The sequence below is a fragment of the Gallus gallus genome, chromosome 2 (assembly GCF_016699485.2).
Source record: "Gallus gallus isolate bGalGal1 chromosome 2, bGalGal1.mat.broiler.GRCg7b, whole genome shotgun sequence".
Lineage (NCBI taxonomy): Eukaryota > Metazoa > Chordata > Aves > Galliformes > Phasianidae > Gallus > Gallus gallus.
The window spans coordinates 126895427-126909787 of NC_052533.1; the positions used below are offsets into that span (position 1 = coordinate 126895427).

The 14361-nt window shown below is 41.9% G+C and overlaps 1 protein-coding gene across 4 annotated transcripts in view; it reads left to right on the forward strand.

Annotated features, from left to right (window-relative positions):
• The window catches only part of MTDH (metadherin), a 33941-nt gene extending 26735 nt beyond the window's left edge, over positions 1-7206 (forward strand). For all 4 annotated transcript variants that reach the window (XM_015282949.4, XM_015282952.4, XM_015282951.4 and 1 more), the window contains 2 exons: positions 3065-3221; positions 4350-7206. In XM_015282949.4, the coding sequence (XP_015138435.3) occupies positions 3065-3221; positions 4350-4420 (228 nt within the window). In that variant the 3' untranslated portion in view covers positions 4421-7206. The remainder of the gene's footprint in view (positions 1-3064; positions 3222-4349) is intronic.
• Positions 7207-14361: the final 7155 nt, after the last annotated feature.

Here is a 14361-nt window from a genome sequence, read left to right on the forward strand (position 1 = left end):
ACTTTCAAGGTTGGATTCTTTTCATTTGTTTCAATAAATGGTTAAAATTTTGAAATCTGGAAACCTAAGAGTAAATAGGTAAGAGCACGAAACTATAACCTTAGCCTATTTTCTGGCTTCTTTGCAAACAGAATGCAGAATTACCAACTTACTGTATTCTGAGTTGTCATTAAACCAGTTCACAAATTGACCATTTGCTTCAGCTCGCAGTTTAAACATATACACAGAATACAAGTTCTTTAACCTTTCTCCAAATAGCTTCCTTAGATACTGTTGTCCTACCAGCATCACACTTTAGGCAGGAGTAAAATATTAAATATTTCTTGTATTTTGTACTCCATAACGAATGAACAGTTCCAGTGAGACAGTACCTCAGAATATAGTTTTTCATTTCATTACGTAAGCATTTGTTGCATAGAGATATTGGGGTCTTCAGTTGTGAATGAAAATATTAGAATGGAGTCTTATATAAGAGGCTGCAGGTCGGTAAAGAAAAGCTGGAGAAACTACATATTGAGAATGTATGCCTTGAGAAGCACACTCAAACATCAGCTCAGTTTCAGCAGACTACCTTAGAATCACAGAATCATAGAATCGCTAAGGTTGGAAAAGACCCACAGGATCATCCAGTCCAACCATTCGCCCTTCACCAATGGTTCCCGCTAAACCATGTCCCTCAGCACAACATCCAAACGCTCTTTGAGCACCACCAGGGTCGGTGACTCCACCACCTCTCTGGGCAGTCCATTCCAGTGCCTTACTACCCTTTCAGAGAAGTAGTATTTCCTAACATCCAGCCTGAACCTTCAGCTTGAAGCCATTCCCTCTAGTGCTATCACTAGTCACCCGAGAGAAGAGGCTGACCCCCAGCTCACTACAACCTCCCTTCAGGTAGTTATAGAGAGCAGTAAGGTCTCCCCTGAGCCTCCTCTTCTCTAGACTGAACAATCCCAGTTCCTTCAGCCGCTCTTCATAAGGCCTGTGCTCCAGACCCCTCACCAGCTTTGTTGCCCTCCTCTGGACACGCTCCAGGGCCTCAATGTCTTTCTTACAGCGAGGGGCCCAAAACTGGACGCAGTACTCGAGGTGCGGCCTCACCAGTGCTGAGTACAGGGGGATAATTACTTCCCTGTTCCTGCTGGACACACTGATACAAGCCAGGATGCCATTGGCCTTCTTGGCCACCTGGGCACACTGCTGGCTCATGTTCATTCTAGCGTCAATCAACACCCCCAGGTCCATTTCCTCTACACAGTCTTCCAGCCACTCTGCCCCAAGCCTGTAGCGTTGCCTGGGGTTATTGTGACCAAAGTGCAGGACCCGGCATTTGGTCTTGTTGAATCCCATCAAGATTGTTGCTTAGTAGTTAAAACTAGCCCCAACTTAATGGTTAAACAGCATCAGCTCTGTTGTAAGCCAGGTCTGTGTAGTGGCTGTTTTTTAGACTTACGTAATCTTTTGATGACCTGTCAGTTGTTTTCAAGACCCTTTGACATCAGATTTGGCTTTCCTGCAATTTCGCTTATGCTAAGTGATTTTCTGATATTGTTGGACTTCCCTGTTACAAAAAGTTTTAGTAGTCTCTAACTGATGACTGAAATGGATGACCTATGGTTCTGACAAAGATGATCTGTTCTTGGGCAAGTGTTCTGGAAGCTGAGAAGCAAATACAAGGAAAAGGAACATGAGAACCAAATACAAGGGAAATAAAACCAATATTAGAGTACAGAAAGTAGTTACTCAGAATGTCCTAATGAAGACCAGAAACAGGAAGACACTGAGCACTTTTTTCTTTTTAATCTGCTAATATTTTCCCACATAATGCATTCCTTTATTGTACGTTAGGCTGCATGTGCTAGGGAAAACCTCTGGTGCATATTATCAGGAGGTGCAACTCTTAAAGAATCATAGGATCATAGAATCCTTAGAGTTGGAGGGGACCTCCAAAGGCCAGTCCAACTCCCCTGCAATGCACAGGGACACCACAGCTAGATCAGGTTGCCCAGGGCCTGATCCAGCCTCACCTTGGAAGCCTCCATGGATGGGGCATCATGCTGTGTGACAGTAGCTCCTTACAAGTAGACCTGTATTAGCTGTGTAAGGATGCAGCAAATTTCTCATCATAAAAGATTATAGAAATTTTAACTTTTCAGTTCATATTATGTTTTTTTAATTAAAACTATTAAAGCTCTTTCTTCCTGATGTAACCATTTTTTTCTACATTAATGATGACAACACTATAAACTGATAACAGTAATCTCAGAACTGCATACATCTGCACTGAGTGCTGGATGTAGACAAACTGTTGTGTTCTGTTAGTTTCACATTGTTTCTATTGTGGCACAACTACAGCCATGACTTCTAAATAACCTATAGTTTTGAGTTTTCTTGGTTGATTACTTTCTTGACTTTCTTTTTCTTGACTGTTCCATTTTCTAATATATTTGTATCTGAAGCCTTTTTGTCAGTGGGTTGCCTGCTGTGGGATCAGGCAGTAATTTTTTCGTTCTGACTTTCCTAGTGAAATGTCTTTTTGATTTTTACTTCAACTTCTGTTTTACTGCACTTTAAATCCATTAAGTGCTACCCGGTAAGCTACAGTTACAGTTCAGCTCTCTGGTGGGAACCTTCAAAATGGAGCAGATAATTGGAAATTTTTTAGTTGTACAATTGAACCTAACCAGCGTGTCTTTTTGCCTTGAAACAAAATGTGTATGTCAGTGTCTTCCATCTATTCTGAATAGTATTCTGGTATCTTCTTAGGATTTTAGTGACTTTAGAATTCTTCCTCCTTTTCTTTGCATGCCATGATGGTTTTTTGTTTGTTTTTTTTAAGAGGAACTAGTTTGTGTGGCTTTGCTTGCATGCAACTAAAACTTTTGGCACTAGATGGCAGTCAGTGTTACAGCTTTGATTTGAATTTTAAGGGTTTTTAATACTGGTTTAATTTTTCAGTGCCATCTTGCCAGCAGCTACTAAGTAGTAGTATAAGAATGTATAAGAATACCTTACTGATGTATGGCATGGTAAACTCTTGGGAAAATGTATTCTTTTTTTCCAACAGCCTGAGGAGGCTCCTTCTCTTGCTGTTTCTACTGAGCCATCTGTAATTGTATCAGAGAGTGATTCTGTCAAGATTGCTTCCCAAGTGCCACAGATGCTGCAAGAGACAGATGTTTCTAGTCCCAGTATTAAGCAAAACAGTGTGCCTCCTCCCCAGAGTAAGTATGTCAGTACAATCCCTTGGTCTGGATTTAGGGTGTGGCTTTCTGTTTTGTTTTGTTGGTTTTTTTCCATAGAATGTGTATAGTCAGTGCTTTGCCATGGGGTTTGGGTGTAGAGTGGAACATCAAATATATACGTATATATTTCGTGTATGGATCTTGTGATATTATAGCTTTCGTTTAAGTAGTTTGGCAAGTGTCCTTTCACCATGAAGAAAATGAGCTCCGTATGCTTGAATGACTGAAAACATTTGTTGGCCTTGTCTGATCCTTGACAGGCATTTTGGCTATACTTTTCACCATCAGGACCGGAGTTCTATGCAGTGACTAAGCAGCTAATATGTCAATTATCTGCTTTTTGCTCTGGTTCTGAAATAGGAGGGCTTTTGTGACTAATTCCAGCCTTGGCGATTCAGGAAAACACCTTCTGTTCTACAGATAAAATATTTCACCTGACTTACTACTTCTGGCAGCCAGTGTGTTCTAAGGCTTTCTATTTTAATAAAATTACACTTCTGCTTTACTTGATTCTGGATACCATGTAATCACAGCTTAGTATAGTTGATTACTTTTAAAAACTAATCTTTTGAGGTCTAAGCGTTGTGTGGGATCATCATAGAATGGTTTGGGTTGGAAGGGGCTTTAAAGCCCGTCTAATTCCAACCCCTCTGCCACGGGCAGAGCTGCCACCAACTTGGTCAGGCTGCCCAGGGCTCCATCCCACCTGGCCTTGAATACCTCCAAGGGAGTCACATAGTGGTTAAAATCCTATGGAAGTGAACAATTAATGTTGTGTACACTTAAATTATTTCTAGTTAGCAATAATAATAATAATAACAATGGCTTGTCATGGCCCATCTTATTGGAAGGGTTACATTACAGAAAATAATTTGTTTTATTATTTATGCTGTAAAAATAAATAATGAAAATAGGTTGGAGTTAGCAGACTCAGTTTTAGAGACACCTCAAATTAGCCTATTCGGTACAATAGATAAATGGTAGTCTTCAAAAATGATTCTTATTGAAGAGTAGCTTTATCTTAACATACGATGTAAACTTTAGTATTCTGAAAGTCTTACCTAAATGGTCTCAGTTGTGACTCTGTAGTTATGTTTTATTTTCTAGCAAAGTCTGAAGAAAGCTGGGAGTCCCCCAAACAAGTTAAAAAGAAGAAAAAAGCAAGGAGGGAAACGTGAACTTCCTGAGATGGACATGCGTTGCTGAATACTGTCATGAAGATTATGCTGTTTATGCAATAATTTGTGAACACGTACAGAATTTTATATAAGTTTCAAACAATTTTTAAAAACAGAACTGCTGTGAACACAAACATCTTCAAAAAGGAATCAAACGAAAGTAACTTTATAACATAGAAAACAGAACATGCTACATTTGAAAGACATTCTGAAGAGTCTGTTTTTCCAACTTTTGGAGAGAGATCTTAATTAAAAAACAAAAAACTGGTTTTACAACACAGTGCCCTGTTTACAACAGATTATATTCTCATCTACTGCTGCGGATAAAAGGTTAATTTCAAGGAAGGGTTTTCTGTAAAAATATTTGTCTGTACGATAGTGGGTGTTTCTTGCCTCTCTTGTGGGTGATGCAGTAGAAGCACAGAATGTCAACCATTTGAATTTGTTTCATGCCTAAATCAAAGTGCTTTGATTTAATATGTAATCTGCCATATCCTTACAGTAAGTTGGTTAGCGAGTCTGCTGGCTGTTACAGGAATCACAAGTGCAAATCATAACCATTTGTACAAGTCAGACCTTCATGGTTTGTATATGAAGTTAACACAATAAAACTACTTTGGGTTAAAAGTTTGAGAATGTGATTTGAAGCATAAGTATGGTCCATGAAGTTATTTTTGATAATGTCTATTACCTTACTTGAATTGTTGAAGATAACAATATATATTTTAAGAATGCGGTCATGTGCATAAAAATCGGTTTCTCTGCTTTATTCGCTGTAGTTCTTGGTTGATTCAAATCGCCATCCAAAATTGTAACACTTTTAACTCTTAAAATCACACAAGGAATTCAAATCAAATGTTCTCTTCCCTTAAAACATACTCGTTCACCATCCCCAATTCTGTTTTGTTCTCTATTGCTAAAGCTCAAAATAAGGTGAATTTCTTTCACTCGACAAATTGTGGGATTTCAGTGATCCGTTGGAGAACTGGAGTGGCTTCAGACAGCTTTAATTGACATTGTCAAGACCAGTTATCAGGAACACTTCTTTTTTTTTTTTTACTGCCTTAACCTGTAGTGTGTAGAATATGTCCAGACTTCTGAGCAGGAGTTTGTGGTTTTTATAAAAAATAAAAGAAAAAACATTAACTCAAGTCTAGCGGTTACAAAAAATAAAGAACATTTCCTGCTTGAAACTGTTAATTAAAATGGTGTTTAAGATGTGTTGTCATTTTCAGGCACTGTGTAACTACATGGTATCGACCTGACAGATGTGTTTGTGTCTGTAAGGTGCATGCTCAGCCATGTACAATGTAAATAGCCTTTACAACAAACTGTTCGATGTGGATGGTGATTAGCATCACCTGGTGACATTCAGTAGAAGAGCCGAGATGTTTCTAAATTACTGACTTCTGGCTTCATACCATGAGCAGAGTTGTTAACAGCTGCAACACATGGTACCGGTCAACAAACTTTCACTGTCTTACTGTACTGAACTGCAGTTCAACACTACTGCAAGACAAGATTAGTTAATGAAGCGAACTGGTTTTAGTTGTACTGAAAGTGCACCTTGCTAATGGACAACTTTGCCAATAAATGAATACTAATTGGCACAGGTATTGATGCCTGTGTATCGGGAACGTGTGACCTCTAAACCGACTTGTCAAAATAAATGCAGCATATTAACAGTACTCATTAATTTGCTGGGAGGGAATAATACCTGATGCTGATACCTGTCAGGCAGGGCTCACGTAAGCTAAACTGAGAGCTGAAGTACAGTTTTCAAGGAGTATCTGAAGGCAGACACACGAATTGGATATCACGAAATCATGCTGAGCTGTGTGCATGTAAATAATACTTTAATTTTACGTTCTCTTGGCAAAAGAACACCCTTTGAATTCAGGTTTGTAATGTATTTGCAAAAGCGTCTCTTTCCCATCTGTATGTTGTGCGATGGGCTGCTCTTGGAGATAACACGGAGAGAGAGACTGCCCCAAGGAAGAGTCACTGCATACGTCTTATTTTTTGTCTCTTCAGGGTACAGTTGGTGGCATTCTTGGGTTAATGCACTCCAGCTCTTGAAAAGCTTGTCTGGAAAAAAGAAACTAGCAAACAAGGTAGGAACCCTGCTGATAAACTGCTGCTCCCAAACAGGATCGTATAAATACGTAGCCTTCTTTTCAAAATGTTGTTACCTATTTAGCAGCACCTCTTATTGTTTTCTTAATGTGCAGTTTCAGTGTCTTAGAAAGCGAACCTTGCTTTGTTTGACATTCATTGAAGAGGTAGCGACAGTATAGCATATTGTCTATGGATAGAAACTTGGTTATCTATGTATTGTCATGTTCCTATGACTCAAGCAATGGTTACTCTTAATGATACACTGAATCCAGACTTTGGTACTGGCATAGAAAAACACCATTTAAAGAAACAACAGTCTATTTTTTTTTTTTCCTTTTTGTTGTTGAATGCATGGAATGGTTTCATAAATCCGATATGTTGGCTTTTTTTAAGTACTCCGGAATTATTTGTACGTGTAATTTAAACTTGTTGTGACGATGTGTAATTGGATAGTCATGGCATATTTTTCTTTTGTGGGGTGGGGAAGATGTACAGAATTCATATGTGCTTGTTACGGAGGTAACAACCTGTGCATTGATTTGGAGGGGGATGAAAACTGTATTTCTGATGCCCTTTTAGAAGTCTAAAGAAAAAAGTGCGAGAGAAAAGCACTACTTTGATATTTACTAAGAATGTACATATTAAAAACATTTCAAACTTTATAGAAATACTTCTAGTACTGTTGTGTTGTAACTGGGTTGTATCTCCTTGGAAACTGCCTACTTCGTGGTTCCTCGCCGTGGGATTGTCCTGTGAAGGGAGGCTTGAGATAACAGCTGTGGGATGATACCAGAATACGTAATTCAAGCATACTTTCATATGTTATTGATCAGTTAATCAGAAGGCTGGGTATATGTCCAAAGACATGCACAGGCTTTGCTTCTGCTTTCAGAAGTCTCTGAAGGCGGTATGAAGGTATAGGTAAAGTTGTATTTTCACCCACCCACATATGCAGAAGTTATACTTGAAATATCTCTGTGGTTGGTTGCCTACAATGGCTGCAGAAGGTGTTTTTGCAAGGAGATGCCATTGCTGGAAGCTCACATCTGCCCCAAATCCAGTCCTGATGTCAGAAAGGCGTAATCATATATGCAATCAGATGTCAACCCCTTCTGGCTGACAATCTCCAAATCCTGAAAGCAAATCAGCATTGTTCTGAAGGTGGAAAAGATGATCCCAGAACTCTCATTGGGGTGTATGAAGATGTGCAGGCTGCATTCTGGATCAGCTGCAAGCATTAACTCATCCAGATTTTCAAGCTGGAATTATTTTTCCAGTTTTATTTAGTTTGTTGCCTGCTATGGAACAGTGATGTTCAATTTCCTTGTTGAATCTATGCGCTGTAATTAAGTATCTCCGTAAACTTTGTTGCCTTAAAAACTGAAAGAACAACACTCAGAAGGGTTCAGCCCAGGTAGTTCACCTTCCTTTCCTCCCAGCCCTCTCCTTTATCACTTGATCTGCAGACAACGAATCCTGAAGGGATCCCAACTGTGCTTCTACCGGTGCCAACCGCTATCGCTGTGTGCTTGTCTAGAAAAGGAAGGGCTGCTTGAGATAGCTAACACTCCATACATCATCATAATCTATGCCTTGTCAGCTGAGGCGTATCAGAGATCCAGTACATGCAGAAACTTGCTTTCTTCATTCTTGATTCACCCTATTAGTTCCTTCTCTTGAGACCAGGTGTGAATGGCATGGTGATCTCACTGGACTGACTATAAGCTTGAAATATCCCAACATCAAAATCTAATTGGCAAAAATGATTTTTTGCAGCCGTAATGTTTTCCTTCCAACTCTTCATCCAATCCTAGGGAGGAGGAAACACTCTTGAAATAAATCAGTGGAGCTCTCATCCAGCAGAGCTGGCAGATGATGAGTATTCTTCACAGAGAAGCTCTTCTGTGAGGTAACCCAGTAATGCATTGTCCAGTGTGCCCACTGAGCTGGGCGTCGTGCCCAAAGGGGGGAACGCTGACTCCTGAAGAAGGTTTCCTCCACTAAGCCCATAAAAGAGTTACGTTTGAAGGAAGAGCTATGAGATGTGGTTTAGTGGCTTGTGGTAGCAAGGGTCATGGGAGGACGGTTGAACTAGATGATCTGGTGGGTCCTTTCCAACCTTGTGATTCTATGATTTCTAAGAAGGCTTTCCTTGACAAAATAATTGTAATAATCAATACTTAAGCTTCTGTATTGTTCGAACATTGTATTATGAACAGAAAACTGATATGACATTCCATGACTGCTACCTGACTTTCTGTGTGTGTATTTCACTTGCTTGTTTGCTTGCAGAATGCACAAAGCACCTCTCTATAGTTGTGTTTTCTGGCAGTCAAGTCCCGTGTGTGCTTCTCAAGGTTATTCTTTCCAGAGCTCTGGCTATGAGTTTGGGGATTCCATCTTCTTTAAAAGTCTGTATTTTTTTCACACTGTAAAGCAGCATGAAGTGTCCTTCTTGCAACCACCAGCATAGCCCAGGAGCTCCTGAATTCCAGAAGAATTTAATTCATCAGTATTTCTCCATTCTGGTGGGGGCATGGGCCAAACAATACACATCCATTAAAACAAGGGCTGCAATGCTGGCCCAGTGGAGGTTTGTCATGGACATCTGAAGGCAGGATAGCTGCCTAAAGTGCCCACTTCAAGTCAGCTGTTGCAAGAAACAATGCTGTGCTATCAATGGTGTTTCATTTGACTGTTTAGCTGTTTTGCACACGGAGGGTGGTGACGCATTGGAACAGGTTGCGCAAGGAGGTTGTGGATGCCCCATCCCTGGAGGCATTCAAGGCCAGGCTGGATGTGGCTCTGGGCAGCCTGGTCTGGTGGTTGGTGACCCTGCACATATCAGGGGGGTTGAAACTAGATGATCATTGTGGTCCTTTTCAACCCAGGCCAGTCTATGATTTCATGATTCTATCATTCTAGAGATTGCTGCCATTCATGTATACAAGGGTAATATGTAGGCAGTGATGTTAGGCAGTTGTGCCACTATGGTAAGGGAGCTGGAAAAGTCAGTAATAGCAGGCTGTCAGCCAGCATTGGCAATGTGTCCCTCTGCCACTGCCTCCATAGGGATATTTTGGAAGCAGACTGGTACGTGATCTCTACACCAATGCTGGTGTCTAAGGTCCATCTCTCATCACAACCTTTGTCTTCTGTGCTATGAAAGGGACAAGGCTAAGGATCTCAGACTTGGCTTCAGCTGAACTCTGCATGAATAAGAACGTATTTAAGTGCTCTTCTGGCGTGGGCTCAAGATGTTCACCACTTGGTAGAATGGAGCTGGGAAATCAATAACATTCTATTTTATAGTCATAGATTGAAGAGGTGCTGCTCAAAGTCATTCCAGTTGTGTAGCCTGCTAATGTAACAACTTTATGGTGTTTTAGGAGTGCTTCTTTAGCTAAGAGTTCTTAGTAGGCATGCAGAATAGCAAATGTAGTGATTTTTAGGGGTTTTAAAACACTGAAGATTGCCCTGTCATGAATATAAAAATACTTCGTAGGCTGTGCCAGAGATGCATGGCTGAAGACTTCCAGAGTCAGGTGCGTCTGTGACAGTGGGGGCTGGTGTTTGCATATCCTGTAATTGCCATTCTGGATTTTCACAGTAACATCATCTGAATACTAGCTATGGGAAACTAGAACTAACAATCTTGATTTTGTGCTAGTAGGCTGCTGGGGCTCGTTGTTCTGTGCTGCTGAAAACACCTTACTGGAGCAGGTGTTCTTACATAGCACTTGGTATACTGCTAACCACCCCAGGGCGCACCACACCTTGTCCATGGCGCAGTATGTTGCTACTGCACTGAAAATGTGATACAGTGTGAGGCACTGAACTCTTCAGACTGAAGAAGTTGGATTCTGAGAACGGAAGAAAACAGCATTAGGTGTGTGCAACAACAGAACTGCAGGATGTAAAAATATGTCAAAGCAGATCAGTGGATATGTGTAGTAACTAGATGGACATAACTTCAGAGCACTTTCAGCTTCAGAACTGATTTAAACATTCATAGAAACATAGAATCACCAAGGTTGGAAAAGACCTCCAAGATGATCCAGCCCAACCGAACACCTACCACCAATATTCCCCTCTAAGCCACGTCTCTTAGTACAACATCTAAACATTTCTTGAACACCTCCAGGGAAAGTGATTCCACCACCTCCCTGGGCAGCCCATTCCAGCACCTGATCACTCTTTCAAAGAAGAATTTTTTCCTGTTATCCAACCTGAACCTCCCCCAGCACAACTTGAGGCCATTCCCTCTAGTCCTGTCACTAGTTACGTGGTGGGAGACGAGGCCGACCCCCACTGCACCACAACCTCCTTTCGGGCAGTTGTGGAAAGCAATAAAGTGTCACCTGAGCCTCCTCTTCTCCAGACTGAACAACCCCAGTTCCCTCAGCTGCTCCCATAAGGCATGTACTCCAGACCTAATATCATCCAAATCTTCATTCACCTGTTCACTAACTGGTAATATGCTGATATACACTCACAGTAAAGCTCGGTGTGCATCATCTGGGCTCTAGCAGAAAGACATTGATAACCTATGAAAGTATCTCTGCAAAAATGCAAAGGCAAAGCAGTGCGACTATGAGATGTTTTGAAATTATATTGCACTTGGGGGTGAGTTCCCAAATAATGGCATTTCGGCAGAATTACGTTGTTATTTACAATGTCTTTTATATGTCTTTTATACAAAGTGGAAGATGAAATATCAGGCATATTATTTCAACCTTAGTTCTGGCTTGAGGGATGCTAAGAGGGCATTTTTATCATTTAGAGGAGCATGATGAAGAGAAGCCAGGGGTATCTTTGGTTACTCTAATTGGAAGAACATTAGCAACTTCATCTGTCTCTGTTTATAAGAGACAACATAAAACATACAGCACTGGAGCGCTTCAGTCTTACCCAGGTCACAGAATTGTAGGGGTTGGAGGGGACCTCTGGAGATCACCCAGCCCAAACCACTGCTACAACAGCTCTCTACAGCAGGGAAGCGTCCAGGTGAGCTTTGTATATCTTTAGAGGAAGAGACTCCACGGCCTCTCTGGGCAGCCTGTTCCAGTGCTCTGTCACTCTGACAGTAACAAGTTCTTTGTGTTAGTACAGAACTTCCTGTGTTCCAGTTTGTGCCCATTGCTCCTTGTTCTATTATTGCACATCACTGAAAAAGTTTACCCCCCCCCCATCAACTTGCCTCCTGTACTTTAGGTGCTTAAAACAGTTATGAGATCCCCTCTCAGCCTTCTTTTCTCCAGCCTGAACAGTCCCAGGTATCTCAGCCATGTGTATGTGTAGCCAGCATTCACGACTCATCTGCTGTAGCTTTCAGTCTGGCTTTCCTAGATGCATTTCCTGATACAAGCAAAAGATTTATTAATTGAAACCTCTCACTGTGATGAATGCCACTGAAAATTGTGTGACATGCCCTTGAGTTTGCTCAAATGAATGGCAAGTGTCAAAGAGAGCAGGAGAAATAACTCCACAGATAATCAAAGTAATGATGGAGATCTTATTAATTGCTTTAAAGCTGCTGATGGTTTTTTAAGGCTCAAATTTCTGGTGCGTACATTTTAATGTACGGATTAAGAAAGCACATCAGGGAAATTCTGAGCAGGCTCCAAGCATAACTTTGGAACCTGAGTAATAGAAAAGACTAAACTAGGAAGTGTTTGCTTGTAAGTTATGGGCAGCAGTGAGATGCAATCATGGAATCTGTGGTGTTCCAGTTCTTCCTGACTGTACTTAGGAGTCAGTGCTGGTTCCAGTAGGATGGAAGAAGGTGCTTGTCACTGCACGGGGGTTGATATTGAAAGGCAAAATGGTTGTGTCTTCTGCTAGATACAAGGGAAAATAATCCTAAGAACTATGCAGACAGAACATGGCTGATGAGTGAAATTGGGGGGAACATCTATTATTCTGCATTAACAAAAATGAAGATGTAAGCCTTTACAAGAAGGGGAGAAACACGTGATCACATAGAGGAAAAAAAAAAAAAGAGGAATTAAATTTGGCAAAACTCCCAGTATTGAGCCAATACACGAATGAAGTCATAAATTAAAAATTAACTAATCTTACTAATGGGGCTAAGAGGAAGTAAATACGCTTTGATGTACATTAGCTTTTCTTGGAAGATCTGCCTCTCCCATCGATAAAAGCCTTGCGACCCCTATGACCGCAAACCCAACGCAGTATTAAAAACTGTCACTTACATTTCCTTTGTTTAAGCAGTCTGGCAAGCAGTAAGGCACTGCTGGCAACGTAACAACCTATTTATCCCACAGCCAGAATCTCATCCTAATATGCTGTATTTCATGCTTCAGAATTGGCTGCAGACTATGGATAGGCTGTATCCGTCCATATCAGTCAGTTTAATGCTATGTCTATTGTAGATACCGGGGGTCAAAGGACAAAGCAAGCTGTAAGCATGACCTTCCCCTGTGTCATCATGGCAAAAAGTCAAGCGTAAATCCTGGGATGTTTGCATCTGAGCGGTGAAGAGAAGTGGGAGAGCAGTCCCAGTACTGCACCCATTGACCGAATGGATTCTGTCATGTCTGATGCCTGTGGTTTTTGAGGCTCTTACAGAACTGCCTAGATGCAGATGTGAGAGAAGCAGTAAGTGTACTTAAGGGACTGGAAGGGGTGTTTAGCTGGTAGAAATTCAATCTAACAAAATGATTTGGAGCAGACTTCATCGTAGAGCAGAAGTTAATAGGTGCTAATGAGTTGATGATGGGCAAAACTAGGCTGTCAAGACAAGTGGTGGTGTCTGCACTTCTCAGTCTTTGGATGTGTCCTTCTCAGGAAGCAGGTCTTTAGCTGGGTCCAAGGTACAGGATTCAATACAAGGGCAAACAGGTGAGACTTGAAGACTTGTGCAAGAAGTGCCAGAGCACTGCTCTCATTTGCAGAACATACAGCCTGAACAAAGCACCAGTCTGTCTGTGAAGCATGGCTGCAGTGGGACCCACTGCACAAGGCTAGGCAGCCAACTATGCTGGGTTAGAAAGGGGAATACCAAAGCTCTTCCTCTCTTCTGGGCACAAGATGGGGTGTAAGGTTCAATAGCTCTGTTTAGAGATCTAGAATTATTACATCAGTTCACAGGCTTTCTCAACACTTCTCCAGCAGGAGTCCATAAATTGGGGCCCACAGGTCCCATGGATGGCAGCTCCTACAGCCATCCCACCTCACTGCAGGCTCTCTCTCATGGGCTGCAGCTCCAGGCCAGGGCTGCTCCTGCGGTGGTATCCATGGGCTGCAACTCATTTGGGACACATCCACTGCTGCACCATGGGCTCCTCCATGGCTGCAGGTGGAGATATGCTCTGCACGGTGCCCAAAGGCTGCAGGGGAATGGCCTGCTCCTCCATGGGCCTCTCCTGGGCTGCAGGGAGCTGCTGCTCTGTGCCTGGAGCACCTTCTGCCCTCCTTCTGCACTGACCTGGGTGCCTGCAGGGATGTTCTCTCTCATTCCTCTTCTCTCCCAGGTCCTGCTGTGCAGCAGTTTTCCCCATGTCTTGACTCTGCTATCCCAGAGGCACACCCAGAATTGTTCATGGCTCAGTTCTCACAGCAGCAGGCCCCTGCTGGAGCAGCTGGAGCTGGCTCTGACCTGAAATAGGGCAGTTGTTGGTTCTGCCTTCAGAGCTTGAAATGCTGGGCTGCAAAGCCTCTCCCCTGCCAGTTAGCAGCAGGGCTGTCCCTGCCAATAGGCAGTTTGTCCCCTACAAGCCAGCTGATGGTGAGTCTGAGTTCACATAAGGAGTCATTTATTATATCTTTTATACTTTTACTTGTGCTCTGTGTTCACTCCT